Source organism: Pongo pygmaeus, chromosome 5, assembly GCF_028885625.2.
Source record: "Pongo pygmaeus isolate AG05252 chromosome 5, NHGRI_mPonPyg2-v2.0_pri, whole genome shotgun sequence".
NCBI classification, from domain to species: domain Eukaryota; kingdom Metazoa; phylum Chordata; class Mammalia; order Primates; family Hominidae; genus Pongo; species Pongo pygmaeus.
In genome coordinates, this window is record NC_072378.2 from 36,140,106 (window position 1) to 36,167,539 (window position 27,434).

The window sequence follows — 27,434 nt, forward strand, 5'->3', positions numbered from 1 at the left end:
CCTTCCCGCCCCAGGGAGCTGTTCCTGAACCCACGTATGGTCTTTTTTTTTTTTTTTTTTTTTTGAGATGGAGTCTCACTCTGTCGCCCAGGCTGGAGTGCAGCGGCGCAATCTCGGCTCACTGCAACCTCCGCCTCCCGGGTTCACGCCATTCTCCTGCCTCAGCCTCCCGAGTAGCTGGGACTATAAGCGCCCACCACCACGCCCAGCTAATTTTTTGTATTTTTAGTAGAGACGGGGTTTCACCGTGTTAGCCAGGATGGTCTCGATCTCCTGACCTCATCATCCGCCCACCTCGGCCTCCCAAAGTGCTGGGATTACAGGCGTGAGCCACTGCGCCCGGCCCAGGTATGGTCTTAAGCAGAGCAATCCTCCGTGTATGGCAACTTGGGATGTTATGGGCACCTATAATTCTGCCCACTCAGCATCCATGTCCTATTCCTCAGGAGACAGCAACCCCCTATCTCCCTGCCTTTGGGGAGCTGCCCTGTTCAGGTTCCATGAGGTTCTGGTCCCTAGTCCCCCTGGTCTTCTAGGAATTTCTAGATGGGTGCTAAATGGAGGTGCATAGAGCTGTGTACAGCTCCCTGCTGACCCGCACAGAGAGGCAGTCTCCCTCCCTGAGAGGAAATGAGGCTGCCTGAGGGCTGAAGCTGAAGAGAGAGACACCTGTCAGTGGTTCCTCTTTGGAGCCCTGAGGCCAGCCTGGCAGCTGACCCAATACTGTTTCTTTCGCTTTTTATTGTTAAAATTACATACTTTGGCTTGAATTCTTTCACTAGCAGCTACAGGAGTTGTGATTCCCTCATGGCTCCTTGAGGTAAGCAAGGGGCCCTCACTGCCAAGGCGACTAGGCACAAATGTGGCTCAGCCTCACCGAGTGGAAGAAGGAAGGGGCTCTAGTGCCAGCAAGTCTACACATGCACCCTACGCATAGGTGGTGTGGGCAGGATGGCAGCATAGGGCATTCCCCTGCTATGTCCCCTCTGGAGACCTCTCTGTGCATGAACCTTTTGCCTGAACACAGAGGTTGTAGGGAGCCCTCCTTGGCCCCTCTGAGGAAGGCCCCTGTCATAGGCTAAGCTGCTTGGAAAAGCTCAGTTCCCTCCGATGGGTGAAGGCAATGCGGCAGTACACCTGGCCACCAGACACCACCGCCCACTCTGTCCTTCAGGCCAAAGCCCTAGGATCAAAGGGCCAGCCCAGTCCAGGAGGAGGCGGCAGGTCAACTCCCTCCTCTCCCTCCAGGACTGTATTTCTCCCAAGCTGAGCTGATAGCCTCTCAGCAGGGCCAGTCTGTCCCGGGAAGAAATAAAATGAGAAGTGTGTGTTCTGAGCCCTGCCCCTGGTTCAGAGTATGTTATGTGGGTGGGGTGACTAGAAGCTGGGAAACAGCTGATTTCCCTTGGGCATGCTGGGCCTCTCCTTCTAGAGACCCTCCTGTCCTCGCAGACAGAGCAGGGCAACCCCACCCTCACCCTGCACCCCTGGCTCAATGGCTCAGGTCCCCCTGCTCTGACTCTAGCACTGCCACCACCAGCCCAGCTTTCCACCAAGGAGCCACCTCAATGGGGGCTATTCTCACAGACCCTCAAGTTCCCTGGCACGCTGACTGCCCCATCTCCAATCTGTATCCCCAACAAGCAGACACCATCTCCTTGCTGTTCTACCCACAGCTACTCACTGTCACTTCCAAACCTTTGCCCACCCTGTACCCCTGGTTGGAAACCCTTAGTCTCTCTGCTTGCTAAATCCCAGTCCCCCTTCAAGGCTTAGCAAAACAGCACGGCCCTCTCCTGCCAGGGTCCAGGACATACAAGCTTGAGGCCTCCACCTCCTCACCTCCAAACACTTCCCACTCTGGTCCTCTTCTCTAGGAAGGCTTTGCTGATCTATCTTCGCATTTCAAACTCTTAGGGCACCCACTCGTTCCTCACTCTCCCCAGATTACTTTTAGAGTTCCTTCAGGAAGGACTTGAGTAATGCGCAATTTTCATGAGGTCAGTTTTCCCCAGAATTTTATTTTGGATTTCAAAGACTGATAAGACTTCCAAAAAATTTTGAGGACTAACAGAATTTGTGCACATATATTTAATATATTGGCCAAAAGCCAGTTTCGGTGGCTCAAGCCTGTAATCCCAGCACTTTGGAAGGCTGGTGAATCATCTAAGGTCAGGGGTTCAAGACCAGCCTGGCCAACATGGTGAAACCCTGTTTCTACTAAAAAAAATACAAAAAAAATTATCCGGGCATGGTGGCGGGCGCCTGCAACGCCAGCTACTCGGGCGGCTGAGGCAGGAGAATTGCTTGAACCTGGGAGGCAGAGGTTGCAGTGAGCCAAGATGGCACCACTGCACTCCAGCCTGGGTGACAGCACAAGACTTGGTCTCAAAAAAAAAAAAAAATATATATATATATATATATATGCCAAAAAAGAACATGAACAATGAAACAAAACTACTACTGTATCGTGGCTATTATTGCTTTTTTAAAATATATTTTTAAATATTTTATTTATTTTTTTACCTCCAAATACCATCACTATTTTATTTATTTTAATTATTATTACTTTTTTGAGACAATCTATCTCTGTCACCCAGATTGGAGTGCAGTGGCATGGCTCACTGCAGCCTCAACCTCCCAGGCTCGAGATCCTCTCACCTCAGCCTCCCACGTATTTGGGACCATAGGCAGATGCCACCATGCCCAGCTAATTCTTTTATTTTTTGTAGAGACAGAGGTCTCACTTTGTTGCCAGGTTGGTCTCAAACCCCTGATGGCCATTATTTCATAAAAGCACATTTTAACACCAAAGAAGTAGAAAAGACATAATTTCAGAATAAATAATTACTTTTTAAATTAAATACATTTCCCTGCCTGGGCAATATGTTGAGATGCTACCTCTACTAAAAATACAAAAATTAGCTGGGCGTGGTGGTGCGCGCCTGTATTCCCAGCTACTTGGAGGGGGGCTGAGGCAGGAGACTTGCTTGAACCCAGGAGGCGAAGGCTGCAGTGAGCCGAGATCGCACCACTGCACTACAGCCTGGGTGACACCTCAAAAAAAAATTTTTTTTAAGTAATAATAAATTGAATATATTTACCTTTAACAAAAACACTACTACATTATCCTTATTGTTTTCATTTTGCTGCAGACCAGTGAGAACATTGTCATGGAAACCACCACTTGGGCCACCAGAAAGATGCAGAAGAAAAGAAGTGAGACATTAGAGACTGTCAGAGGAGGGGAAGGTGAAGGGGCAGGAAATAGGGGGTAAGAAGTCCACCAGCAAGGTGCTCCCCTGCCCTGAACTGACCCCCTTCTGCTCACTGAAGTCTGAGGTGGCCAGTTTTGGGCCCTGGGCAGAGCTGTGGCCGTGCTCACAGGTCAGGCAGCTCAGTGATTCCCGGTGCTGGAGACCCTGGTGATCTTGTTCCTACTCCCCCACAATGCAGAGGTACCCTGGACACGTGCCTGTGACCAGTGCTGGCAGGCCATGGTACAGGACTTGGAGTCAGGAGCAGAGCTAGGCCTGGCTCTGCTATTCACCAGCTGAGTTACTGGGAGAAGTCCCTGCCCTCTCTGGGCCTCGGTTTCCTCAAGTGAAAATAAAGGTTCTGAACCAGTTGTTTTTGAGGAAACCGGAAGATCTCTGGCTTAAGAAAAAGATTTAAAAAAAGAAAAAAAAAGCCATGCACATAATATTTTGTACAGAATTCCAGGGGCTTCACCACCCCTCAGGGCCTTCAGTGGGTTCCCCAGGGGCTGCTAACCCTGACACACAGTTGCTGGCCCCTTGCCTTCAAATTTGCCACTTTCCTAAGCAGTCAACAATACTTCTCAAGTGTCTAACGGTCATGGGGGTACAGGCAAAGGAAGCCGGTGAAGCAGTACAAGGAAGTATCCGTCCCCAGGCCTCCTCTCCAGTTCACAAATGGTCTGCGTGGATGGGTTGCTAGTCAGCCAAGGTAGCAGAACACACATATGAAGAGAGCTCAGACCGCGACTGCTGGAGCCCCATTACTAGGCGCAAAGCCCTCTGGCCGCCCTCAGCAGTGTAGATCAGTGGTAAGAACTTGGACCCAGGAGCTAGAATGCCCTGGATTTATATCTGACTCTGCCATTTAATCTTGTTCCTTGGGCAAGTAACTTTATCTTGAGCCTTCAGGTTCCTAGTCTGTAAAACAGGGCTAAGAGTTACACAGCAGAAATGATAGTAGATGCTAAATATTCCAAGACTCCTTTGAATTTCCCAGCCTCCCTTGCAGAAGGTTAGAAGGTTGGGATCATGTGACTAGTTCCAGCAGGTAGTTTGTGAGTGGAGAAGGCAGGCCTTCCATGGAGACCTTGGATGCTAGGTTTTTTGTTTGTTTGTTTGTTTTTTTTTTTTTGTGACAGGGTCTCACTCTGTTGCCCATGCTGGAGTGCAGTGGCGCGATCATAACTCACTGCAGCCTCAGCCTCCCGAGTAGCCAGGACTACATGCGTGTGCCACCATGTCTGGCTAATTTCTTAAATTTTTTTTGTAGTGATGAGGTCTCACTATATTGCCCAGGGCTGGCCTTGAACTCCTGAGCTCAAGAGATCCTCTCGGCCGGGCATGGTGACTCCCACTGGTAATCCCAGCACGCTGCGGAGGTTGCAGTGAGCCGAGATTGTGCCATTGCACTCCAGCCTGGGCAATAGCGTGAGACTCTGTCTGAAAAAAACAAAACAAAACAAAACAAAAAACAAAAGCAAAAACAAAACAACAACAGATCCTCTCACCTTGGCCTCCCGAAGTGCTATGAATACATGCATAAGCCACCATGCCCAGCCAGAGGCCAGTCTTATAGATGGCTACAGGATGGAAGAAGGGTCTCTTGCCCCAAATCAGACTTTACATAAAGCATTATTGTGCCAAGCCACGAAATTCCAGGAGTTCTGTTGTTACAGCCAGTGTTAATTACTCTGTGACAGCTAGTGTTAATACAGGGAGGGCTCACGGAAATAATGGATACAGGGCCCTCTGAGTGCGGTGGGGGCTGTTATTCCTGGCTGTTATTCTTGGCTGTTATTCCCCACCAAGACAGGATTCCTCAGTTCATTTCTTAAGCCAAACTTCAAAAGCAGAAGCAGGCTGGGAGTGGTGGCTCACGTCTGTAATCCCACCACTTTGGGAGGCCAAGGCAGGAGGATCTCTTGAGCCTATGAGTTCAAGACCAGCCTGGACAACATAAGGACAACCTGTCTCTATAACAAATATTAACAATACAAAATTAAAAAAAAAAGAAATTAAAAAAAAGCAGAAGCAGGCAGGTGGGGTGAGGTGGAAGCTTCATCCACAGGGTAAGTCCTGAGGAAGGCCTGCCTCCCCCGGTTCCGGGATTGCTCTGTGCAGCTCTCCCTTAACCCTCCTCCCTATTCTGAGTTTTCTTCTCTTCCCACTTCTCCATTTTGCCCCCACATCTTGACTTTCACACAATTCACAGACAAATCCTTAGACAATTAATAGAATGATTAGGACTGCAAGAGATTTAAGACTTAGAGACCATCTTGTCCCACCTCCTGGTTCTTACAGAAGAGGAGAATGGGGCCTGCAGTGGGTGTGAGCAGCCCAGAGGGTGGGGCTGGATTATCCCGAAGGTAAGGGGAGAATCTGGGGCTGCAAGGGCAGACACAGAATCAACATCAGGAAGGAAGCTCTTTTTATTTCAGCATATATGTTTTGTGCCGTTTATAAAAATAAAGTTTTGAGGCCAGGTGCGGTGGCTCACACCTGTAATCCCAGCACTTTGGGAGGCTGAAGCAGAACCATCACTTGAGGCCAGGAGTTAGAGACCAGCCTGGGCGACATGGGGAGACCCCTGTCTCTAAAGAAATTTTTAAAATTAGCCGGGCGTGGTGGCGCACACCTGTAGTCCCAGCTACTCGGGAGGCTGAGGCAGGAAGATCACCTGAACCTGGGAGGCGGAGATGGCAGTGAACCGAGATCGCGCCACTGCACTTCAGCCTGGGCGACAGTGCGAGACTCCGTCTGTAAAATAAATAAATACAATAAAAATAGAGTTTTATCTTACAGTTTCAAGCTTCTACTTGGAAGTAACACGTATGGAGGCCCCTAGGGCCCCTACAGTCTAGAATCCCGCCCGTGCGAGCCTGAGCGCCTTTCCTCCCTCCTTCCCTTCCGCAGGCGACCTCGCCCTCCACGCCCCTCCTCCGCGGGGGCGGCCTGGGGCGCCGGGTCACGTGGCCGGAGAAGAGGGTTTATCCCGCGGCCCCTCGAAGCCCCGCCGCTGCTCTGCCGCCCAGACCCATGGCCGCAGCCCTGGCGCTCGTGGCGGGGGTCCTGGCGGGGGCGGTGCTGCCCCTCTGGAGCTCGCTTCCGCAATATAAAAAGGTGAGCCGGGGAGCGCGCCCAGCCGGCCGCGACCGCAGGAGAGGGTGGCCCCGCCGCCGGGGCACTGGAGCCCGAAGGCGCCGGGCAGCCTGAAAGGGAGAGGTGGGTCCGGAACCACACCCAGGCGGGTAGCCTGGGGCATCCTCAGACGGACTTCAAAAGCCGCTTCGCTTTCCCCTGGTGGCCTCAGAGAGGAGAGAAATTGGCCTATGACCAGCACCCTCGCTCCCCCCACCTCCCCCGCCCGTGCCCCTTGCGATGGCCTCAGTCCTGGGCTCGCTTCCCTCCCCAAAGTGCTCACAGCCAAACCCACCCTGCCTGCTCTGGTTTCTCCCCCTCTTCCTCCGCCTCCCCTCACTGTCTAGTGATTCTTCCAGGCACGAGGGCTCTCCCCTTTTCTCCTCTTTCTCTCCCTCTTTTTCGAGCCCGCAGCCCCTTCATTCTCATCCCCCAACCCTGCCCCGCAAAATGGGACTTAAGAGTACACACCCTATGGGACTCATGGAGGTGAGGGGGGTCCAGGAAAGGAGAGGCCGAGGGAAAAGTGCTAATCCCCCTCTCCTCCTCTCCTCTGCTCCTCTGGGTCCTGCTGAGGGGCCGTGGTGGGGCTGGGGGGGAACCAGCCCCCCCAGGGGGTGACAACCTCATGACTTCTCCTGGACCCCTGGGCTCTTTGGCAATGGTGGGAACCCTCCCCTACCCTCCCACACGACTCAGGGATTGCCCCCAGCCTGGCAGACATCCTGCCTGTCCCCACAGAAAATCACAGACAGGTGCTTCCACCGCTCTGAGTGCTACAGTGGCTGCTGCCTCATGGACTTGGACGCCGGTGGAGCCTTCTGTGCCCCCAGGGCCAGAATAACCATGATCTGCTTGCCCCAGGTGAGGCCCTAGGATGGGGCAACTTCTGGCAAATAGAGAAGTGGGCAGGGAGGTTTAAAAAAAAACACCTGGCCCCACCTGTTTTTTCACCTCTGTCTGGAGTGCCCTTCTTCTTCTCCACTTGGCAAACTCCTATTCATGGTGCAAAACAACTCCAGCCACCTCCTCTGAGAAGGCTTCCCTTCTTGGAGCTCCTGTACCCTGGGGTCAGACCCTCAGCAGAGCATGCATCTCCCTAACTAGCCATGTCTTTTCTCTGCCTCTCCCAGTGGTTGGAACTCTTCAAGGGCAGGGATTGCATCATATTCATCTATGAAGCACCTACCCCCAGCTTAGTATCTGCACATAGTAGGTGCTCAATAAATGCTTATTGTTGTTTGTTTGTTTGTTTTGAGATGGAGTCTTGCTCTGTCACCCAGGCTGGAGTGCAATGGCATGGTCTTGGCTCACTGCTACCTCTGCCTCCTGGGTTCAAGCGATTCTCGTGCCTCAGCCTCCCGAGTAGCTGGGATTACGGGGGTGCACCGCTATGCCTGGCTAATTTTTGTATTTTTGGTAGAGATGGGGTTTTGCCATGTTGGCCATCCGGTCTTGAACTCCTGACCTCAGGTGATCCACCTGGCTCGGCCTCCCAAGGTGCTGGGATTATAGGCATGAGCCACCGTGCCCAGCCAATAAATGCTTGTTGAATGAATGAATATCTCTTCTCTCACATCACTGAGGCAGGGTAAGTAGGAAATGACCTTCCCCTTACTAGTCCCCATCTCCCTGCCACAGTGACATGATTTCTTGAGAGGAGCATGGAACTGCCGTGGCAGGACCACAGCTTTGGAGTTGGACCTGAGTTTAAATCCTGACTTTTCCACACCCTATCTTTGTGACCTCAAGCAGGTCATCATGGCTCTCTGAGCCTTAGTTTTCTCATCTACAAGGAGAGGCTAAAGTACCTACCCCACCAGGCTGTTGGGAAGATTATGTGTTCCTGGCAAGGACAGTGTGCAGTCCAGCATGGTTGTCACTCGCTTTTAGGAATGCAGGGAGCAGAATGCTCAGTACACCCTGTTCCTGCCCACCTGGCCCTGGGCCCAAACCTTTCTAGGATGGATGGGCCCAGCCTCTATGTCCCTGTGTGGGGAGTTGCCAATGCCCTAAGGAAGCAGCAGGGCCCCTACCGTAGCCTGACCCTACAGCTGAAGTGGCTAGAGGGTTTTTATTTTTTTTGTTTTTTGAGACAGAATTTTGCTCTTGTTGCCCAGGCTGGAGTGCAATGGCGTGATCTTGGCCCACTGCAACCTCCACCTCCTGGGTTCAAGAAATTCCTCTGCCTCAGCCTCTGGAGTAGCTGGGATTACAGGCATGTGCCACCACCATGCCCAGCTAATTTTTGTATTATTAGTCCATGACCCTGTTGGCCAGGCTCGTCCCAAACTCCTGACCTCAGGTGATCCACCCGCCTAGGCCTCCCAGAGCGCTGGGATTACAGGGGTGAGCCACCGCGCATGGCCTAAAGGGTCTTTTTTTTTTATCACCACTTGATCTGCTCTATCTCATTTAGGCCTCACAACAACCCTAAGAGGTGGGTTACTATTACTGTCCCCATTTGACAGATGAGGAAGCCGAGCCGGAGAGGTTCATTGACTTGCTGAAGGTCACGCAGTTATAAGCTGTAGAGACAGCCCAGGTCTGTCTTACTCCAGCCCTGGTACTCTTGGTTCTGGTTCCCAAGAAGTTTAAGTCCCCATCCTTCTTGCATCCTGGTGACTCCCAATTCTCTTACTCGCTCTCTGCAGACCAAGGGAGCTACCAACATCATCTGCCCTTGCCGGATGGGCTTGACGTGCATATCCAAGGACTTGATGTGTTCCCACCGGTGCCATATGATTTAGAGGACGATGCAGGCTGGTCACTGCTCCGTCGGGGCCATAGGCCCTGGGTGCCACCAACTTGCTCCAAATCCAGCTCCTGAGACATTAAAGTCACTTCCTGTCCTTGGCCTCTGTCTGTACTTTCTGGGTGAGGGGACCTGGTGGAGATTGTACCAGTCCAGGGGGGCAGGCAAAAGGGGAGACTGGAGGCATGAATGAGCTTCTCATGGGATTTGGCCCTGTCCGGAGGTCAGGGTAGAACTGCAGGAAGGGAATGGTGCAGGGAGGGTGTGGTGGAGCAGGGGCTGGGTCTGGGAAAGGGCCGATTCTCTGGTTGGAGGGCTGGAGCGCTGTGTGGGAGAGATGAGATTGAGGAATGTGCCTGGAGAGTGTACGTTGGGGTGCCTGTGGAGGGGTGTGTGGTAGGGAGAGACTAGGTGGAGGTATCTGAATGTTTTGCGGGGTGGGTTGGGGGGCACAAAAGGGTAGAGGTCATTAGAGAGTTGGTGAGAATGTGCAAAGTATAAATGCAGAAATGCCTGTGGTGGGAAAGGGACCTGGTGCATGGATGCCTCCGCTCTCTCAGGTATTGTCGGTTCCACTGCATGGACAAAGAAACTGAGGCCCAGAGAAGCGACATGACTTGCCCTAGGTCATATCATTGGGGTAGCAGTGAGGCCTCTTTCTGCTGCAAGTATCTTAAAAACCAACCCAAGTTGGTCTAGGTGAGGAGGGGATTTACTGGTGATCGGAAATGGAAGTCCAGAGGTCAGGCAGCCCTCTGTGGGCTCTGAGGGCCAGAGCCAGCAGCTCTGTGAATTCCTTCCCAGTAGTCACAAACATTCCAGGTGTCACCTAATAACAGGTGGGATTTATTGAGCACTTCCTATGTTCTAGACACTGTGCAAAGTGCTTTCTTTTTCATTTAATTAAAAAATTTAAGACAGCACCCAGGCTGGAGTGCAGTGGCTCGATAGCAGCGTACTGCAACCTCAACCCCCTGGGCTCAAAAGATCCTCCCACGTCAGCCTCCCAAGTAACTGGGACTACAGGTGTGTGCCATCATGTCCGGCCAATTTTTTTTCTTTTCTTTTTTTTTTTTAAATAGAGACAGGGCCTCACTATATTGCCCTGGCTCGTCTCAAACTCCTGGACTCAAGTGATCCTCCTGCCTCAGCCTCCCAAAGTGCTGGGATTACAAGCATGAGCCACTGTGCCTGGCCCAAAGTGCTTTCTTAACTGTATTGACTCATCTTTTTGTCACAACAGGGCTATAGTAGGTGTTATAATTATCCCTATTTTACAAACAGGGTATTGAGGCTCCTAGAGTAAGGGTTGGAACTGAGACTTGAACCCAGACAATCCTGCCCCAGAGGCCAGGCTCTTAACCACAAATCCACCATGTACATCAAAACTGTGCCTTTCAGAGAAAGAAAACATCTCTGTTCCACAATTCTCAGCAAACATCCTAAGATCGGTTCTGATTGGATTGGCTTAGTCTGCCTGAACTAATTATTGTGGTGGAATTTGCTGATTGGCCGAGCCTGAGTTTTGTGCAGGATGGGAAAATTCTGATGGGGTTGGGAGCTGGTTTTACATGGTGTTCCCACAGCTGGGAGGACACCCACATGGTCGGTGTGCAGGATATTTCGCTGGACCCTAGAAAAGCCACCACGACCTGTGGGCCATGATGCTACCCCAATGGCTGCTGCTGCTGTTCCTTCTCTTCTCCTTTCTCTTCCTCCTCACCAGGGGCTCACTTTCTCCAACAAAATACAACCTTTTGGTAAGAAAGCTGGAGAGTGCAGTCATCTCCCCCTCCACTGTCCTAAGGCCTGTACTATTTGGGGAGGTGAGTGGGCATGGGGGCTAGTGTGGGAGAAGGCCAGAAGTGGGGGCAGCAGGGAGTGTTGGGTGGAAGATGTCTCGGAGGAAAGAGAAAACACCCTGGTCCTGGAAGCTGTGCCAGGGCAGTGTCAGGTGCTGCTGCAACAGAGGTGAATGTGAGAGAGCCCCCCTGCCCATGTGCACATGTGGTAAGGGAGAGAGATATTCACTCATGCAACACATTTTTATTGAGCACCTACTATATGTAAATTATTTTTCTACGTTTAGTGATGGGGCTGTGAGCAAGAAAGATAAAAATCCTTGCCCTTGTGGAGCTGTCACTCTAGTGTGTGAGGCAAAGAAGTAAAACATTACAATAGATGCTATTAATAATAGCATCTATCTCAGGTGATAAGCAAGGAAAGGGAAAATAAGAATCAAGCTGTGGGAGTGGTGGTGTGAGAAGGGTTTGCAGGTGTTTTTTTTTCTTTTTCTTTTTTTTTTGGGGGGGACAGAGTCTTGCTTTGTCACCCAGGCTGGAGTGCAGTGGGGCAATCTCGGCTCACTGCAACCTTAGCCTCCTGAGTTCAAGCAATTCCCCTGCCTCAGCCTCCCGAGTAGCTGAGATTACAGGCACCCACTGCCATGCCCAGCTAATGTTTTTTTTCTGTATTTTTAGTAGAGACAGGTTTCACTGTATTGGTCAGGCTGGTCTTGAACTCCTGACCTCAAGCAATCCACCCGCCTTGGCCTCCCAAAGTGCTGGGATTACAGGCGTAAGCCACTGCACCCGGCCAGGGTTTGCAGTTTTAAATGGGGTGCTCAGGGAAGAGTTTACTAAGAATGTGAAATTTTAGCAAAGACCTAAAGGGAGGGAAGTCCTTCCTAATGGGCAAAGCAGGCAGGTCTCTGGGAGAAGAGCATTCCAGGTGGAGGGAACAGCCAGGGCAAAGGTCTGGGGGTAGAAATGTGCTGGCATATTCAAGGAATTTCAAAGAGGAGTGAGAGAGAGTGGAAATGATGGGAGATGAACTCAGAGAGATAAATGGAATATTTTCTTTTTCCATTTGAATAAGAAATGGAATAAATATTCTCATTTATTCAACAGTTATGCATTCAGCACCTGCAATATGTAAGGACTTTAGTCCAAGGGGGCTAAGAAATACAGCAGTGAACATGAGAGCAGAAGATCCATGTCCTAGAGCTGAAGGTTGCTAGCAGGGGGAGATAAATTATTTTTAAACATATAAATAAGATGATTTCAGAGAGTCATAAGTGTTGTGAACAAAGTACAACCAGGTGATGGGGACTGCTCTGCTGGTGTCCAGGAAGTCTTCAGCCCGAGGCAGGAGGGGGAGGCAGCCGGGCAAAGAGTGCAGGACAGGGTGCTCTGGGCAGAGGGCCAGCAAGCGCAAACGCCCTGGTGCCAGGCCAGGTGTGGATTCAGAGCCCCAGTGATGGCTTTGAATCCAGAGAATGGCATTGTGGGAATTATCTTTTAAAAAAGACTCCTCTAGCTGTTCTGGGAAGAACTGGCTTGAGGAGGTTGGGGAGGTGGAAGTGAGAGTGGGGATGGTGAGGGGGCACCTGGGGGAGGTCACTGGCAAGGATGGAAGCAGGGAGGCCTGGAGGTGGCTATAGCCAATCCTCCTTTCCTGCCTTATTTTCTTTATAGCACATAATCATACATAATAGGATTATACATATATAATATAAATATTACTTATTGTTATGTATATAACATATATGGTAAAAATTACACCTTACTAGGTGCTCAAATCTTGAGTTTACATGGAAATCAATGGATTTGAACCTATGCAGACCCCCTCATCACTACCATCAGAACAAGATATAGGACATTTTCATTACCCCAAAAGGTTCACTCTTACTCCCCTAGTCAATAGCACCAAAGGCAACTGTCTCCTGACTTCCACTATTATAGATTAGTTTTGAACTTTGTATGATGAAATCACACAGTATGTACTTAAAAAAAAAAAATCTGGGCCAGGCACAGTGGCTCACGCCTGTAATCCTAGCACTTTGGAAGGCCGAGGCAGGTGGATCACCTGAGGTCCAGAGTTGGAGACCAGCCTGACCAACATGGTGAAAGCCCATCTCTACTAAAAATACAAAATTAGCTGGGCGTGGTGGCGCATGCCTGTAATCCCAGCTACTTGGGAGGCTGAGGCAGGAGAATCGCTTGAACCCGGGAGGCGGATGTTGTACTAAGCCAAGAAAGCACCATTGCACTCCAGCCTGGGCGGTAGAGTGAGACTGTCTCAAAAAGAAAAGGGGGGGCTGGGCGCGGTGGCTCATGTCTGTAATCCCAGCACTTTGGGAGGCCGAGGCGGGCGGATCACGAGGTCAGGAGATCGAGACCATCCTGGCTAACACAGTGAAACCCCGTCTCTACTAAAAATACAGAAAAAATTAGCCGGACATGGTGGTGGGCGCCTGTAATCCCAGCTACTCGGGAGGCTGAGGCAGGAGAATGGCGTGAACCCGGGAGGCACAGCTTGCAGTGAGCCGAGATCACACCACTGCACTCCAGCCTGGGTGACAGAGCGAGACTCTATCTCAAAAAAAAAAAAAAAAAAATCTGACTTATTTTGCTCAACGTTTTTTCTGTGACACCCTATCATTTCACTTATGTATCTCTTCCCTGTCTTCCCTCTCTAGAGCTGTGCATGTCCAGTAGTGCAGTTACTAGTGTGAACCCAAAATATCTGAGACAGGTCTCAGTCAATTTAGAAAGTTTATTTTGCCAAGGTTAGGGACACACCCATGATACAGCCTCAGGTGGCCGGGGTGCACCTTGCTCTTTTTTCTTTGTTTTTTGTTTTTTGGGGTACAGCTTGCTTTTATACACATTAGGGAGACATAATACATCAATCGGTACCTGTAAGGTTTACATTTGTTCGATCTGGAAGGGTGGGACAACTTGAAGTGGAGGGCATGACTTCCGTTCCAGGTCATAGGTAGATTTAAACAAATTCTGATTGGCAATTGGTTGAAAGAGCTATCATCAGCAGAAGGGAATGTCTGGGTTAAGATAAGGGGTTGTGGAGAGCAAGGTTTTATCATGCAGATGAAGCCTCCAGTAATAGGCTTAATAGAAAATAGATTGTACATGTTTCTGATCAGACTTAAGGTCTTTGTTAATGTTAACGCTGGAGGGGTATTAATGAGGCATGTCCAACCCCCACTTCCCGTCATGGCCTGAACCAGTCTTTCAGGTTAAATTTTAGAGTGCCCTGGCCAAGGAAGGAGTCCACTGAGATGGCTGTGGATTGGTGGTGGTGGGAGGCTTCAAATTTTATTTTTGGTTTACACTAGCCACATGTAGTTACTTAGATTTAAATTGATGAAAATTCAACAAAATTTAAAATTCAGGCCAGGTGTGGTGGTTCGTGGCTGTAATCCCAACATTTTGGGAGGCCAAGGTGGGAGGATTGTTTGAGCCCAGGGGTTCGAGACCAACCTGGGCAACAAAGCAAGACTCCTGTCTCTTACTGGTGGAAGGTATCTGAGTTATTGGCAATGAATCTGTAGCATCTACAGCAACCTCAATTCTTGCCTCCTCAGAAGAAAGAATTCGACTGAGGGGCATAAGGCAGAAAAAGAGACTGAGGCAGGTTTCAGAGCAGGAGTGGAAGTTTATTAAAAAGCTTTAGAGCAGGAAAGAATGGAAAGTACACTTGGAAGAGTCCCAAGTGGGCAACTTGAAGGGCAAGTGCAGTGTTTAACCTTGGTCCTAGCCCTTTACAGTCTTGTGTACCTCCAGCGTCGTGTGCCTCTCTCCCCTGATTCTTCCCTTAGGGTGAGCTGACCACATGTGCAGTGTCCTCCTTACCCTTGGGAAGTGAGCACATGCAGGGTGTTTAGGAAATTGTACGCATGCCCATCTGAGACTTTCTTCCCTTTTCCAGTGGAGTGTGCCCCCGGAAATTCTTTTTTTTTTTTTTTTTTTGAGATGGAGTCTTGCTCTGTCACCCAGGCTGGAGTGCAGTGGTGTGATTTCAGCTCACTGCAAGCTCCACCTCCCAGGTTCACGCCATTCTCCTGCCTCAGCCTCCCGAGTAGCTGGGACTACAGGTGCCTGCCACCACGCCCAGCTAATTTTTTGTATTTTTAGTAGAGACGGGGTTTCACCGTGTTAGCCAGGATGGTCTCGATCTCCTGACCTCGTGATCTGCCCGCCTCGGCCTCCCAAAGTGCTGGGATTACAGACGTGAGCCACCGTGCCTGGCCCTGTCCCCGGAAATTCATACTCCATTTTTTCTGTTAATGTGCATTCCCCGGGCTCACTCACACAACACCTGAGATTTTATTGGAAGCCCTTTTTGCTTCTCTCTGGCCCCTGCTTTCAATGAACACTTTAATGTTAACAGCTGTGGACCATTAGGAGCCTGTCTCTCCCTGGAGCCTAGCTGCCAAATTATCATTTTTAGAGAGGCAGTGTGATAACTGTTGAACCATCACCTGACATTCCTGGTGGGTGGGGGACAGCCCTCTCCTACCCCACTCATGCCTATCTAACTACCTGTAACATCTCTACAAAAAATAAAAAAATTAGCTGGGCATGGTGGTGTGTGCCTGTGGTCCCAGCTACACGAGAGGCTGAGGCAGGAGGATTGCTTGAACCTAGAGGTTGAGGCTACAGTGAGCCATAATTGCATCACTGCACTTCAGCCTGGGTGACAGAGTGAGACCTTGTCAAAAAAAAAAAAAAAAAGGGAAAGAAAGAGGGCTGGGCGCGGTGGCTCATGCCTGTAATCCTAGCACTTTGGGAGGCCGAGGCGGGTGGATCACCTGAGGTCAGAAGTTCGAGACCAGCCTGGCCAACATGGCGAAACCCCGTCTCTACTAAAAATACAAAAATTAGCCAGGCGTGGTGGTGCACGGCTGTAATCGCAGCTACTCGGGAGGCTGAGGAAGGAGATTGCTTGAACCCAGGAAGTGGATGTTGCAGTGAGCCTATATCGCGCCACTGCACTCCAGCCTGTGCGATGGGAGCGAGACTCCATCTCAAAAAAAAAAAAAAAGAAAAGAAAAGAAAATAAAGAAAAAAAATTTAAATTCAGCTCCTCAGTTGCACTACCACATTTCAAGTGCTCTGTAGTGGCTAGTGGCTATTGGACTGAGCAGAAAAAGCACATTTTCATCACTGCAGAAGCTGTTGGACAGTGCTGCTCCAGAATGTCAGCTGCAGGTGGACAGGGATTTCTGTTTTTGTTGTTCCCAGCTGTATTCCCAGTGCCTGGAACAGTGCCTGGCACACTGTAGGTGCTCAGTATTTGCCTGTTGAATGACTATTGAAATTGTCAGAGATGATGGGTGGCTGTGATCAATAATGTTAATTACTGTCCTAAGCCCCAATACTGGGTGGAGGTCATTGATGTGTGTGTGTGCGGGGCGGGGGTGAGGAATGCATGTAGGTGACCATCAAGCACAGGTGAAAGGGTAAGTATGAGTTTTCGGGAGAGAAGGCTCCGCGGCAGAATGAAGTGCAAGAGGGAGAAAAGTCTAGACCACCCTGGTGTGTATGAGAAGCAGCCTGTGTTGACGGCACCAAGAGTAAACCTTTTAAAAACTGTTCAGTCCCCTCCAAGCACCCACCGTCTGCACAGACTTACCCCGGCCCCCACGTAGAGACCGCCCTGCCTGGCAGGAGCCAGAGGTGACGGTGGGAACGCCATCTGGGGAGGAGCCCCGTAGGGCGGCGAGGGCGGAAGGCGGGCGGTGGAGCCTGGCGGGGCCGTGTCCCTCCCTGCAGGAGCTCAAGGAGTCTTGCATTCGGAACCAGAACTGCGAGACTGGGTGCTGCCGACGTGCTCCAGACAATTGCGAGTCGCACTGCGCGGAGAAGGGGTCCGAGGGCAGTCTGTGTCAAACGCAGGTGGGTATCGGCGCTGGGGGGAGCCAGAGGGGATCCAGGGGAAGGGGGAGCCAGGGCGGGCCCAGATTCCTGGGGAGGAAAGAAGGGTAGGTGGGCGGAAATGCCCCGGAGCCTGGAATTCTCCCGTGGGACTGCACCTCCAAGCCTTCTGGGGGAGCCTGTGGAAGGAACCAATATGGCAGCCCACCCTAGGGTCTTGGAATCCTGGATGCGGGCGGGAAGGCGATGCTTCACTCTCTGATGTGGGTTCACATTCTCCAGGGGTCCTCTCAGCAAATTCCGAAAGTAGTACAGTAAATGGGCACAGCTAGGTCCAGCCTCTGCCCCAGAGCTTCATCCAGCCCAGGAGTTCTGCTGTGGCCCCGCATGTTCCTGGTGGAGGATGGGCAGAGGCAGCCTCTGAGCTGGGTGTGTAGGGGAGGGAGTTGATTTGCCCATAGAAGGATTTAAAGACAAGACATGGAGGTCCTGCCATGGTGTGTCCATGGACTTAGGACAGGCAGATGGGTCAGTGACAGGCAGGGTTACAAGGGCTGGAGCTGGGAGGGCACTGAGCAATCCAGGAGCCAGCCTGGAAAAGGCAGCCAGAGGCGCCACTCTGAGCAGCTGGCAAGCTATCCTTTATCCCTGGCTCCTGGCTGTGGGCAAGCACGTGGGCCCCAGAGCTGGGCTGGGCTGGGCTTAGGGGCTCAGGGAAGAGCTGCCCCCAAGGTCGAGGTCAAAGTTCTGTCTTTCCCAGGCGTTCTTTGGCCAATATAGAGAGTGTCCCTGCCTGCGGAACCTGACTTGTATATATTCGAAGAATGAGAAATGGCTTAGCATCGCCTATGGCCGTTGTCAGAAAATTGGAAGGCAGAAGTTGGCTAAGAAAATGTTCTTCTAGTGCTCCCTCCTTGCTGCCTCCTCCTCCTCCACCTGCTCTCCTCCCTACCCAGAGCTCTGTGTTTGCCCTGTTCCCCAGAGCCTCCGCCATGAGTGGAGGGAAGGGGGGAGTGATGCGCCATCATTGAAATAAAGAGCTTTTTCAATGTTTGCTGCCCACAGAGTTGGGGCCTGGGTGGGCTGGGCTGGGGTGGGCATGGTACAGGTTTCTGGGGGGCGAGGAGGTGATATGAGTGAGGAAGCAGGAAGGGTCACTGTTGGGCTTGGGGTCTTTCCCCAGTTGGGGCATGAATGAAAGTCCCCCAGAGGAGACCAAAGCTCCCTTCCCACCCCAACCCCTTTCTGCTTTCAGCCCACTCTGTAATCTACCCCCTGGAAGCCCAGTTTACACCTGATATTTCAGTTCCACGACCTTAAATCTCAGAAATGTGAAAGAAGGTACACAAAATATCCATGTGTATAAAGAATTGATGATGTTTATTGAGCACTTACTAGATGTTGGGGCAGCTCTAGGTGCCTTACGCACATGATCTCATTTAATCCTACAACAAACCTGTGGGGTCTCTCCTGTTATCACCTCTGTTTTACAGGTAGGGAAACGGGTTGAGCAACTTATTCAAGGTCACACAATTGGAAAGGGCTGAATCTGAATCTTCTGGGAGGCAAGAGAAAAGAGGGACAAGAAAAGAAGAAAGGAAGGAAGGAGAGCCTAGGAAAGAGTGAGAAAGAAAGACTGGAGCAGCGACTGCGGTGTGGGGTTGGGGAGAGAATGAGTCAAGTGGAGTTTTAGGAAGTCTCAGTGTGTGATGAGGCTTTTGGAGTTAGATGCTAGCTCACTTGTCTGTGAGTAGTGCCTATTATATTCAGGTTACATTTTGGAGTTAATTATTTCAGATTTTGGACCTAAGGTTCCACATTCAGCCACCAGAACTGAACCAAATGTGCCCTCCAGGATGTTGGGCTTAGGATGCAAGAGCTGAGGAGTTTGGAGGTAAGCTATGGTTGTACTTAGAACACCCCCTTGTAAGTCACAGCAAAACGATGTGAACCACACCTTGGTAGACTATGCTGTCCTGTACTAAATGTATCAGACAGATAACTAGACTTCCACTGTGCTACGTGAGCTCTCCCCATTCAGAGAAAACCTATGAAATGACCACGGAAGGAGAGGTGGCAGGCTGGAAACCCAATGATACCCAATGTCTAAGAAGTTCCCAAGGATACCCAATGTCTAAGAAGTTAGAAGGGGAAGGGGAGAATACAGAGCCCAGAAATAAACCCAAGCCTGTATAGTCAATTAAGTTTCAACAAGGGCACCAAGAAGACACCCTGGGGAAAGGATAGTCTTTTCAATGAATGGTGTTGGGAAAACTGAATATTCACATGCCAAAGAATGGAATTGGACCCTTATAGCACACACAAAAATAAACTCAAAATGGATTAAAGACCTAAATATAAGACCTGAAACCGTAAAACTCCTAGAAGAAAATATAGGGGAACTATTACACAACATTGGTCTTGACAATGATTTTTGGATAAGACACCAAAAGCACAGGCAACAATAGCAAAAATAAACAAATGGGACTACATGGTGAAAAGCTCTGGACCGAGCACGATGGCTTATGCCTGTAATCCCAGCACTGTGGGAGGCCGAGGTGGGTGGATCATCTGAGGTCAGGAGTTCGAGACCAGCCTGGCCATCATGGTGAAACCCCATCTGTACTAAAAATACAAAAATTAGCCGGGCGTGGTGGTGCATGCCTGTAGTTCCAGCTACTCCGGGGGCTGAGGTAGGAGAATCGCTTGAACCTGGGAGGTAGAGGTTGCAGTGAGCTGAGATCGCACCACTGTACTCCAGCCTGGGCAACAGAGCAAGACCCTGTCTCAAAAAAAAAATTAATTTGAGGAAATTTTATGGTTTGGTTTGGTTTTGTTTGAGACAGGGTCTCACTCTGTCACCCAGGCTAGAGTGCAGTGGCTCCATCTCAGCTCACTGCAGCCTCATCCTTCTTGGCTCAAGTGATTTTCCCATCTCAGCCTCCTGAGTAACTGGGACCACAGGTGTGCGCTACCACGCCTAACTAATTTTTAAGATTTTTGTAGAGATGGGGAGGGGGGGATCTCACCATGTTGCCCAGGCTGGTCTCAAACTCCTGGCCTCAAGCAATCCTGCCTCAGTCTCTCAAAGTGCTGGGATTACAGGCATGAGCCACTGTGCCTGGCTGAAATTTTACTTTTTTCCGATATTGAATATTTTCATCCAGGAATATAAAATGCTTTAAAACAAAGTTATTAATTTTTTTAATAAGCATTTTTAGCCTCATAAGGAAAAAAAAAAACAAAAAAGAAAGGGAGCTGGGGAAGATACGTTGCTGACATGATTAAACTTGTTCCAAGTGTTGGGAGAGGAAAACTTTTCCTCTATCCTCTTAGGTTCAGTACTTGAAGGCCTGAGAATTAAACTGATAAAAGAGAAACGACCGATTTTTATTCAGAATGTAGGGAAGTTCACGGAAGAGTGTGACTCTAGAAGGAAGTTAGAATTTGGGCGTTATATACCATCTCAATAGAAGAAGGGGAGGAGGAGAAAGGACACTTATAGGAAAGTAATTTTTAGGAAAGATGAATGGACCCTTAGGAGAAAAGATGGGAGCTATTATAGTTTCGTGACCTGACTGTTTAGGTGTGGTGCCAACTATTCTCCCTTCCAGTAATGAGTCAATTTTCCCTGGTTTTGAGAAACTCCTGGGAGGGGTATTTATGACAATGGAGCTCTTTTGCAGGGCTCTGCATTTAGGCAGACAAAGGAGTTCAGAAAAGAGCCTATTCTCATCCAGCCTGGGCAGCATTGCGAAACCCTGTGTCTAAAAACAACAACAGCAACATAGCCAGGTGGTGGCACGCACCTGTAGTCCTAGCTACTTAGGAGGCTGAGGCGGGAGGATCACTTGAGCACCAGGAGGTTGAGGCTGCACTGAGCCATGGTCGCACCACTGCATTCCAGCCTGGGCAACAGAGCAAGATTCTGTCTCAAAAAAAAAAAAGAAAGAAAAAAAAAAGGCCCATTTTCAAATGCCTTCTGCTCAAAATAATTTTTATGCTTCAGTGGCATTTTCTAGACCCCTTCACAAGCCATGGAGATTCCGCCGCCCTATGGGAAAAGTGGTCATTGGTAGAAGCTGCCGTTGTCAGAATCTAGAGAGATTTGTAGGGAATAAAGTACAGATGCTCCTTGACTTACGATGGGGCTACATCCTGATAAACACATTGTTTAAGTTGAAAATATCGTAATTGAAAATACGTTTAGTAGGCCGGGCGCGGGGGCTCACGCCTGTAATCCTAACACTTTGGGAGGCTGAGGCAGGCGGATCACAAGGTCAGGAGTTCAAGACCAGCCTGACCAACATGGTGAAACCCCGTCTCTACTAAAAATACAAAAATTAGCTGGGCGTGGTGGTGCACACCTGTAATCCCAGCTACTCGGGAGGCTGAGGCAGGAGAATCACTTGAACCCGGGAGGCAGAGTTTGCAGTGAGCCGAGATCGTGCCATTGCATTCTAGCCTGGGTGACAGAGTTAGATTCTGTCTCCAAAAAAAAAAAAAAAAAGAAAGAAAAAAGAAAATACATTTAATGGGCAGGTGTGGTGGCTTGTGCCTGTAATCCCAGCACTTTAGGAGGCTGAGGTGGGCAGATTGCTTGAGCCTAGGAGTTCAAGACCAGCCTGGGCATCATGGTGAAACCCCATCTCCACTAAAAATACAAAAATTAAGTCCGGGCATGGAGGCTCACACCTGTAATCCTAGCACTTTCGGAGGCTGAGGTGGGCAGATTGCCTGAGCTCAGGAGTTCGCAACCAGCCTGGGCAACGTGGTGAAACCCCATCTCTACTAAAAATACAAATAAATAAATAAACAAATAAATAAATTAGCTGGACATGGTGGCCTGCGCCTGTAGTCCCAGCTACTCGGGAGGCTGAGGCAGAAGAATTGCTTGAACCTGGGAGGCAGAGGCTGCAGTGAGCCGAGATTGCACTATTGCACTCCAGCCTGGGCAACAGAGACAGACTCCATCTTCCCCCCGCTGGCAAAAATAAATAAATAAATAAATAAATAAATAAATAAGCCAGGCATGGTGGCACATGCCTATAGTTCTAGCACTTGGGGGACTGAGATGGGAGGATCACCTGAGCCCATGATGTCAAGGCTGTAGTGAGCCATGATCACGCCACTGCATTCCAGCCTGGGTAACAGAGTGAGACCCTATTTCAAAAAAAAAAAAAAAAGCATTTAATACACCTAACCTACCGAACATCATAGCTTAGCTTAGCCTACCTTAAATGTGCTCAATCTGAATGCATACATTAGCTGGGCAAAATAACACAAAGCCTATTTTAGAATAAAGTGTTGAATATCTCATGTAATTTATTGATGTTCTACTGAATGCATATTGCTTTTGCACCATCATAAAGTTGAAAAATTGTCAGTCAAACCATTGTAAGTGGGGACCACCTGGTTCACTGAGTTGTGGTTAGACTGTGCCTCTGCTGTGTAGGCGTGTGATGCTGAAAAGCAGCAGAAATTGAGAGTCTACAGGAGCACTGGCTGTTGGAAATAAAATGCAAGCTACATAATGGCTGGGGTCTTGGTCACTTGCTTCTGCAGAGCCCAAAGCCCAACTCCCTACTCACTTTTGGAGACCAGGGACATTTTCCTTATGCCCCCCACAGTCCAAAACACGGTGCCAGGCACACTGTGGTCATTCAGTGAACACATGAAGAGGACGTGAATGCAGATCTCCGGCACCAAGAAGCATGACGCAGCCCTGCTCAGGGCCTGAGACCCCTCCTGGGTTAAGGTATTGAAAGCTCCTCTTGTTGAGCACATAATTCATATGTGGCAGACACCATTACCTGGTTTCCTAATAGCCATTGCCCCCTTCCCTGCCAACTGAAACCCAATATTGTTTGGGCATCAATGAGCCTGGCACCAGGAGAAGGATCTTATTCCCTTTGCTTTCCCAGCATCCCTTGCAGCTAGAGGTAGTCAGATAACCTAGTTCTAGTCATTGAGATATGAAGAGAAGTCGGCCTTGAGGATTTGAGGAAAGATAAGAAGAGGGTATGGGCCGGGCGCCATGGTTCATGTCTGTAATCCCAGCACTTTGGGAGGCCGAGGCAGGTGGATCACCTGAGGTAAGGAGTTCAAGATCAGCCTGGCCAACATTGTGAAACCCTGTCTCTACTAAAAATGCAAAAAATTAGCCAGGCTTGGTGGCAGGCGCCTGTAGTCCCACCTACTCGGGAGGCTGAAGCAGGAGAATTGTATGAATCCAGGAGGCAGAAGTTGCAGGGAGCCGAGATCGTGCCACTGCACTCTGGCCTGGGCAACAAGAGCAAAACTCTGTCTCAAAAAAAAAAGGTATGCAAGAAGAAACTCTCTGCTCCTTCTCTCGCCTTCCCAGCCGCCAGCTACTCCATGCTTCCTGCCTTCGAATACGGTGAGAACGTGAGGTCAGGAGCTGCTGCTAAGGCATGTGGCAACCTTGAAGAGAAGGTCAAGAGAAACGCACAGCTACCAGCCACCAAAAGAATGCCAACACTTCCTATGTCTAGGCTTTGGATTCATGAGAAATATACATTCCTATTTGCTTCAGCCATAATTACTTGGGTTTTTCTGCTACTTACAGCTGAATGCAATCCTAACTCACAAGCCTGTGGTTACAGGAGGATTCATTGATCACAGAACTGCAAGATCCTGGGGCTGGGACGACATCGAAGTTTCATTCAGTTCACTGTCCCTCACTCTCTGTGGAAGTCTCCTCTCTAGCAGCTCCACTGAGGGGTCGGTGAGCTTCCACCTGCCTGCATACCTGGATGATGGGCACCTCAGTGCTGCCTAAGGTAACTCATGTTTGATGGCTCCAGGGGATATACAATTTTTATATTAAGGCAAAATTAAATTCCCTACAATTTCCACCCATTTTTCTTAGTGTGAATAATTGGGAAAGAAAAAGGAATCATAAGGCCGGGCATGGTGGCTCATACCTGTAATCCCAGCACTTTGGGAGGCTGAGGCGGTGGATCACCTGGGGTCAGGAGTTTGAGACCAGCCTGGCCAACATGATGAAACCCCATCTCTACTAAAAACATAAAAATTAGCCAGGCGTGGTGGTAGGCGCCTGTAATCCCAGCTACTAGGGGAGGCTGAGGCAGGAGAATCGCTTGAACCTGGGAGGCGGAGTTTGCAGTGAGCCAAGAGATCACGCCACTGCGCTCCAGCCTGGGCAACAGAGAGAGACTCTGTTTCAAAAAAAAAAAAGGAATCATAGAAGCAGGGCAGTGGAGTTAGATGGTAGAGTGCCAACATTTTCTGATTATGTGACATTGGGCAAGCTCCTCTCTGAAACTTGGTCTCTATCTATAAAGTGGAGATAAGAAATTCTCCCTCCTGGGATCCCTGTGAGCATTTGCTGGCAGAGAGTAAGCTCATAGCAATTGAGAGTGTTCTGACCCGTTAACACATGAGTTGTGTCAGCTAGCTGTCATGTTTGAGAATTGTGTCCAGAAAAGAGGTGAGAGCCCAGGACTCTGATGCCTCTGATGCAGGGTGATGAACATGGGCCATTAAAACTCCTTACCTGAAAGTGTGTGTGTGTGTGTGTGTGTGTGTGTGCGCGCACATGTGCCCGCTTGTCTCTTTGAGAACTGGAGGGACAAGGAGGGCATCCCAGGTAGGCGTGACTTCTTCTTAGAAATGGAGGGCTTCCCAGGCTGGCTGGGCCTCCTTCACAGCTTTGTCTTCAGTCTCCAATCTGTTGGGCCACATCCTCTCCAGCCCCAGACCCATCCCTTGTTCTTCTGACCTGCCTGAAGCCTGCCCTGGTGGACCAAAGGCCTGATGCAACTTCAGAGAAGATGCTGACTCAGAAAGAATATGCAGGAGACTGGGAAAGGTTTGCAGGAGGCCTTTAATTGTGAAGAGCGCAATCAGAAAACAGATGTGCTGGTCAAGGAGGCGGCCAGCCCGGGAGATGCGCTGGAGCAGGGGAGAGGTGCCCCTGCGCCTAGTGGCCTACAGCATTCTGGGCTAGGTGTGGGAGTGGGTGGGCAATCTCACTGCTTGGAGCGTCCAGCATCGTGGCAGATGCCAAAGTTGGTGTTGGTGATGGCGCCTACGATGGTCTTGTCTCCCTCACAGGTCAGGCCACGCTCACAGGGACACTTGTAGTAAATCCCGTAGAGCGTCTGCAGAGACACAGCCAATGAAGTCAAGGCTATGGGGGGATACTTTGGACATCAATTGTCCCCTGCCTGACCTAGAGAACCAGTAGGCCAGCCTGTGTTTTCGGGGAGTGCCTCTCCCACCTGCCTCCCCAGGGGTGCCGTGGGCCCTGGAGACCCCAGTTCTGACCTCTGCTCTGGCTTATTTGCTCTTACTAGCTTGATCTCTCTGGGGAGCCTCTATTTACCCAGCCAGGAAATGAGGATAACAAATCCCCACCCCCACCCATCTCACTGGTCACTTGGGAGGGTCAAGAGAGATGATGGGATGGGAAAGTGCTCTGACACCTGTTGACCTCCCTCTCGTCTCCTCAACATTCAGTGTCCAGGCTGACTCCCCTCCCTGATCCCACTCACAAGTGTTCAGGGCCCTCCTCCCCATTCTCCCCCACCCACGCCAAGTCCTCAGGCACTCACCTTGACAGAGCACTCGCTGTTCTCGCTGGCCATGGATGTGCAGCGGGCCAGGCCCAGCGCACTCGAATGCTGGCAGCAATTGCTCTTACACTGGGCACTATTCATGCAGAGCTCACCGTTCTCCTGCCAGGAGCAGCCAGTCAGCCCAGGCCCCACTCCCTCAGGTCCCTTCTCCATTCAGACCTGCACCCACCACCCACTACCACTAACAGTGTCTCCCCTCGTAGGGATGTGTGTGAAGGAGTCCATCCCCTGGGTCTGGTGGCCTCTGTGCCCGCCACCCACGTGAGAAGTGGGCATGCGGTGACAGAGAAGCAGCCCTGCGCAGAGGGTCAGGACCTCCGGTTTCTAGTACCGGCTGTGCTACCAACCTCCTGTGTGACTCTGGGCGAGTCACTGCCCCCCAAGCCTCAGTGTTCCCATTTGGAATGTGCACACGAGGCCCCTAGACAAGCTCTCCAAACCTCTCTGGGTCCCACACCCCTTTAAGGAGGCGGTGAAGATTGCATCTCCCTGCAAGACTCCTTCCTCCCCCAACAGATCTGATCTATAATCTCCAAGGGTCCTGGACCTCCAAGTCCAGCCATGGCCCCAAGTTAAGAGAGTTCAGAACCTTTCAACCATGTGGACGTTCTGGAAGGGCTTTCCCAGCTAAGATCCATGGTGGAGAGGTGGTGTGGGGCAGTGGTGGGGCTGCAGCTGAACCACTTTCCAGCTATGTGACCTCAGGCAGGTTGCTCACCCTCTCTCTGTCTGAAGACAGGGCTGACTCTGAAAACACCTCCCTCAGTGGTTATTATGAGAACAGAATGAGTAAACATCTCCAAGGCATCTTGAACTGTGTTGGACACACAGTAAGATGCCACCATAAGTCAGAAGCTGGAATGATTGGCGCAAAGCATTTTCTCGGGATGGAAGCCCAGGGCTCTGGATTTTTACAAAGCTCCCTCACAGGGCCAGGTGAGGTGGCTCACGCCAGTAATCCCAGCACTTTGGGAGGCCGAGGTGGGTGGATCACGAGGTCAGGAGTTTGAGACCAGCCTGGGCAACATGGTGAAACCCCGTTTCTACTAAAAAAACAAAAAATAGCTGAGCGTTATGGCAGGCGCTGTAATCCCAGCTTCTCGGGAGGCTGAGGCAGGAGAATCATTTGAACCCGGGAAGCAGAGGTTGCAGTGAGCCGAGATTGCGCCACTACACTCCAGCCTGGTGACAGAGTAAGACTCCGTCTCAAAAAAAAAAAAAAGAAAAAAAAAGGTCCCTCATAGCCAGGTTGAGCTGCTGCTCTGAGCATGCTCCAGTTGGAGCTGGAGAGGGGCTAATCGGCCTTTCCTGTGGCCCCTGGGAAGAGGCATAGGACAGGACATGGGAGTAAACAGAGGGATGCAAGATGCCACTCCTGCCAGTCCCTGCCAGTCCAGTTGGGGACATCAGAGGTCAAGGTCCAAGCTTAGGAGGTCTTCATGTGGGGACTCAGGAGGCGCCTCCCCTGAAGACCCTCTTACCAGGTTGATAATGATCCCCCGGGGGCCAGGAGCTGCACAGGCCACAGAAAGGGCGACCAGCAGGAGGATCAGGATCTTCTCCATGGCGAGTGGGACAGCTTGTGTGGGTGGCAGGAGACAGAGCCAGCTGTGGTGATGGGGCTATAAAAGGGGCCCTGACCTCACGAGACCCACCTGCATCCCACAGGGCTGGCCGTGGGCAGAGGCACAGCTGTGGCCAATCTGCTGTGAGGCGGTTCCTGATAAGGAAACTGGGTGAGTACCTGGTGGCCTTTTGTGTGTGTGTGTGTGTGTGTGTTGGTGATAATTGTGTTGCATCATGGTTAAGAGTGTGGACTGTGTACAAGTTATTAGTGAGGCAAACTCACTATCTGTTCCAACTATTCTGCCTTTCATCTTATCTGTCAACTAAGGATAATTTAAAGAGTTGTGAGGGTTGAATTAATACACATTTATATGTGTTACATATATATAAACATGATTATATACAATTATAA

The 27,434-nt window shown here is 50.3% G+C and overlaps 3 protein-coding genes across 6 annotated transcripts; 2 read left to right on the top strand and 1 right to left on the bottom strand.

Annotated features, from left to right (window-relative positions):
- Window positions 1-232: 232 nt before the first annotated feature.
- CLPSL2 (colipase like 2) lies at window positions 233-9,250 on the top strand. 2 transcript variants are annotated; one of them, XM_054490683.1, is made up of 5 exons: window positions 233-348; window positions 3,156-3,219; window positions 6,174-6,380; window positions 7,140-7,262; window positions 9,053-9,250. In XM_054490683.1, exons 3-5 carry the CDS (start codon window positions 6,297-6,299, stop codon window positions 9,146-9,148), a joined length of 303 nt encoding a protein of 100 aa, XP_054346658.1. In that variant the 5' UTR covers window positions 233-348; window positions 3,156-3,219; window positions 6,174-6,296; the 3' UTR covers window positions 9,149-9,250. The 2 variants fall into 2 exon arrangements, with proteins under 2 accessions (XP_054346658.1, XP_054346659.1); XM_054490684.2 differs by lacking the exons at window positions 233-348; window positions 3,156-3,219 and adding an exon at window positions 7,532-7,610 and having other exon boundaries at window positions 6,245-6,380; window positions 9,053-9,228.
- A 1,472-nt stretch (window positions 9,251-10,722) lies between these two features.
- Window positions 10,723-23,709, top strand: CLPSL1 (colipase like 1). Of its 2 annotated transcripts, none has more exons than XM_054493036.1 (3): window positions 10,723-10,913; window positions 16,731-16,853; window positions 23,197-23,709. In XM_054493036.1, the coding sequence occupies exons 1-3, from the start codon at window positions 10,815-10,817 to the stop codon at window positions 23,242-23,244; spliced, it is 270 nt and encodes an 89-aa protein (XP_054349011.1). In that variant the 5' UTR covers window positions 10,723-10,814; the 3' UTR covers window positions 23,245-23,709. The 2 variants fall into 2 exon arrangements, with proteins under 2 accessions (XP_054349011.1, XP_054349010.1); XM_054493035.1 differs by lacking the exon at window positions 23,197-23,709 and adding an exon at window positions 17,593-17,883.
- A 974-nt stretch (window positions 23,710-24,683) lies between these two features.
- On the bottom strand, window positions 24,684-27,056 carry CLPS (colipase). 2 transcript variants are annotated; one of them, XM_054492938.1, is made up of 3 exons: window positions 26,938-27,056; window positions 25,433-25,555; window positions 24,684-24,979 (listed from the first exon to the last, which is right to left on the bottom strand). In XM_054492938.1, exons 1-3 carry the CDS (start codon window positions 27,019-27,021, stop codon window positions 24,848-24,850), a joined length of 339 nt encoding a protein of 112 aa, XP_054348913.1. In that variant the 5' UTR covers window positions 27,022-27,056; the 3' UTR covers window positions 24,684-24,847. The 2 variants fall into 2 exon arrangements, with proteins under 2 accessions (XP_054348913.1, XP_054348914.1); XM_054492939.1 differs by lacking the exon at window positions 25,433-25,555.
- Between the last annotated feature and the right edge of the window lie 378 nt (window positions 27,057-27,434).

Excerpts from the sequence above, each read along its gene's own strand:
- CLPSL2 (XM_054490684.2), top strand. The coding sequence starts at position 6,297 with ATGGCCGCAGCCCTGGCGCTCGTGGCGGGGGTCCTGGCGGGGGCGGTG. Across the intron at positions 7,263-7,531 it reads CCATGATCTGCTTGCCCCAG|TGGTTGGAACTCTTCAAGGG; the intron begins GTGAGGCCCTAG and ends TGCCTCTCCCAG. Across the intron at positions 7,611-9,052 it reads CAGCTTAGTATCTGCACATA|ACCAAGGGAGCTACCAACAT; the intron begins GTAGGTGCTCAA and ends CGCTCTCTGCAG.
- CLPSL1 (XM_054493035.1), top strand. The coding sequence starts at position 10,815 with ATGATGCTACCCCAATGGCTGCTGCTGCTGTTCCTTCTCTTCTCCTTT. Across the intron at positions 10,914-16,730 it reads CAACAAAATACAACCTTTTG|GAGCTCAAGGAGTCTTGCAT; the intron begins GTAAGAAAGCTG and ends CCCTCCCTGCAG. Across the intron at positions 16,854-17,592 it reads GCAGTCTGTGTCAAACGCAG|GCGTTCTTTGGCCAATATAG; the intron begins GTGGGTATCGGC and ends TGTCTTTCCCAG.
- CLPS (XM_054492938.1), bottom strand. The coding sequence starts at position 27,021 with ATGGAGAAGATCCTGATCCTCCTGCTGGTCGCCCTTTCTGTGGCCTGT. Across the intron at positions 25,556-26,937 it reads GGGGGATCATTATCAACCTG|GAGAACGGTGAGCTCTGCAT; the intron begins GTAAGAGGGTCT and ends TGCTCCTGGCAG. Across the intron at positions 24,980-25,432 it reads ACAGCGAGTGCTCTGTCAAG|ACGCTCTACGGGATTTACTA; the intron begins GTGAGTGCCTGA and ends GTGTCTCTGCAG.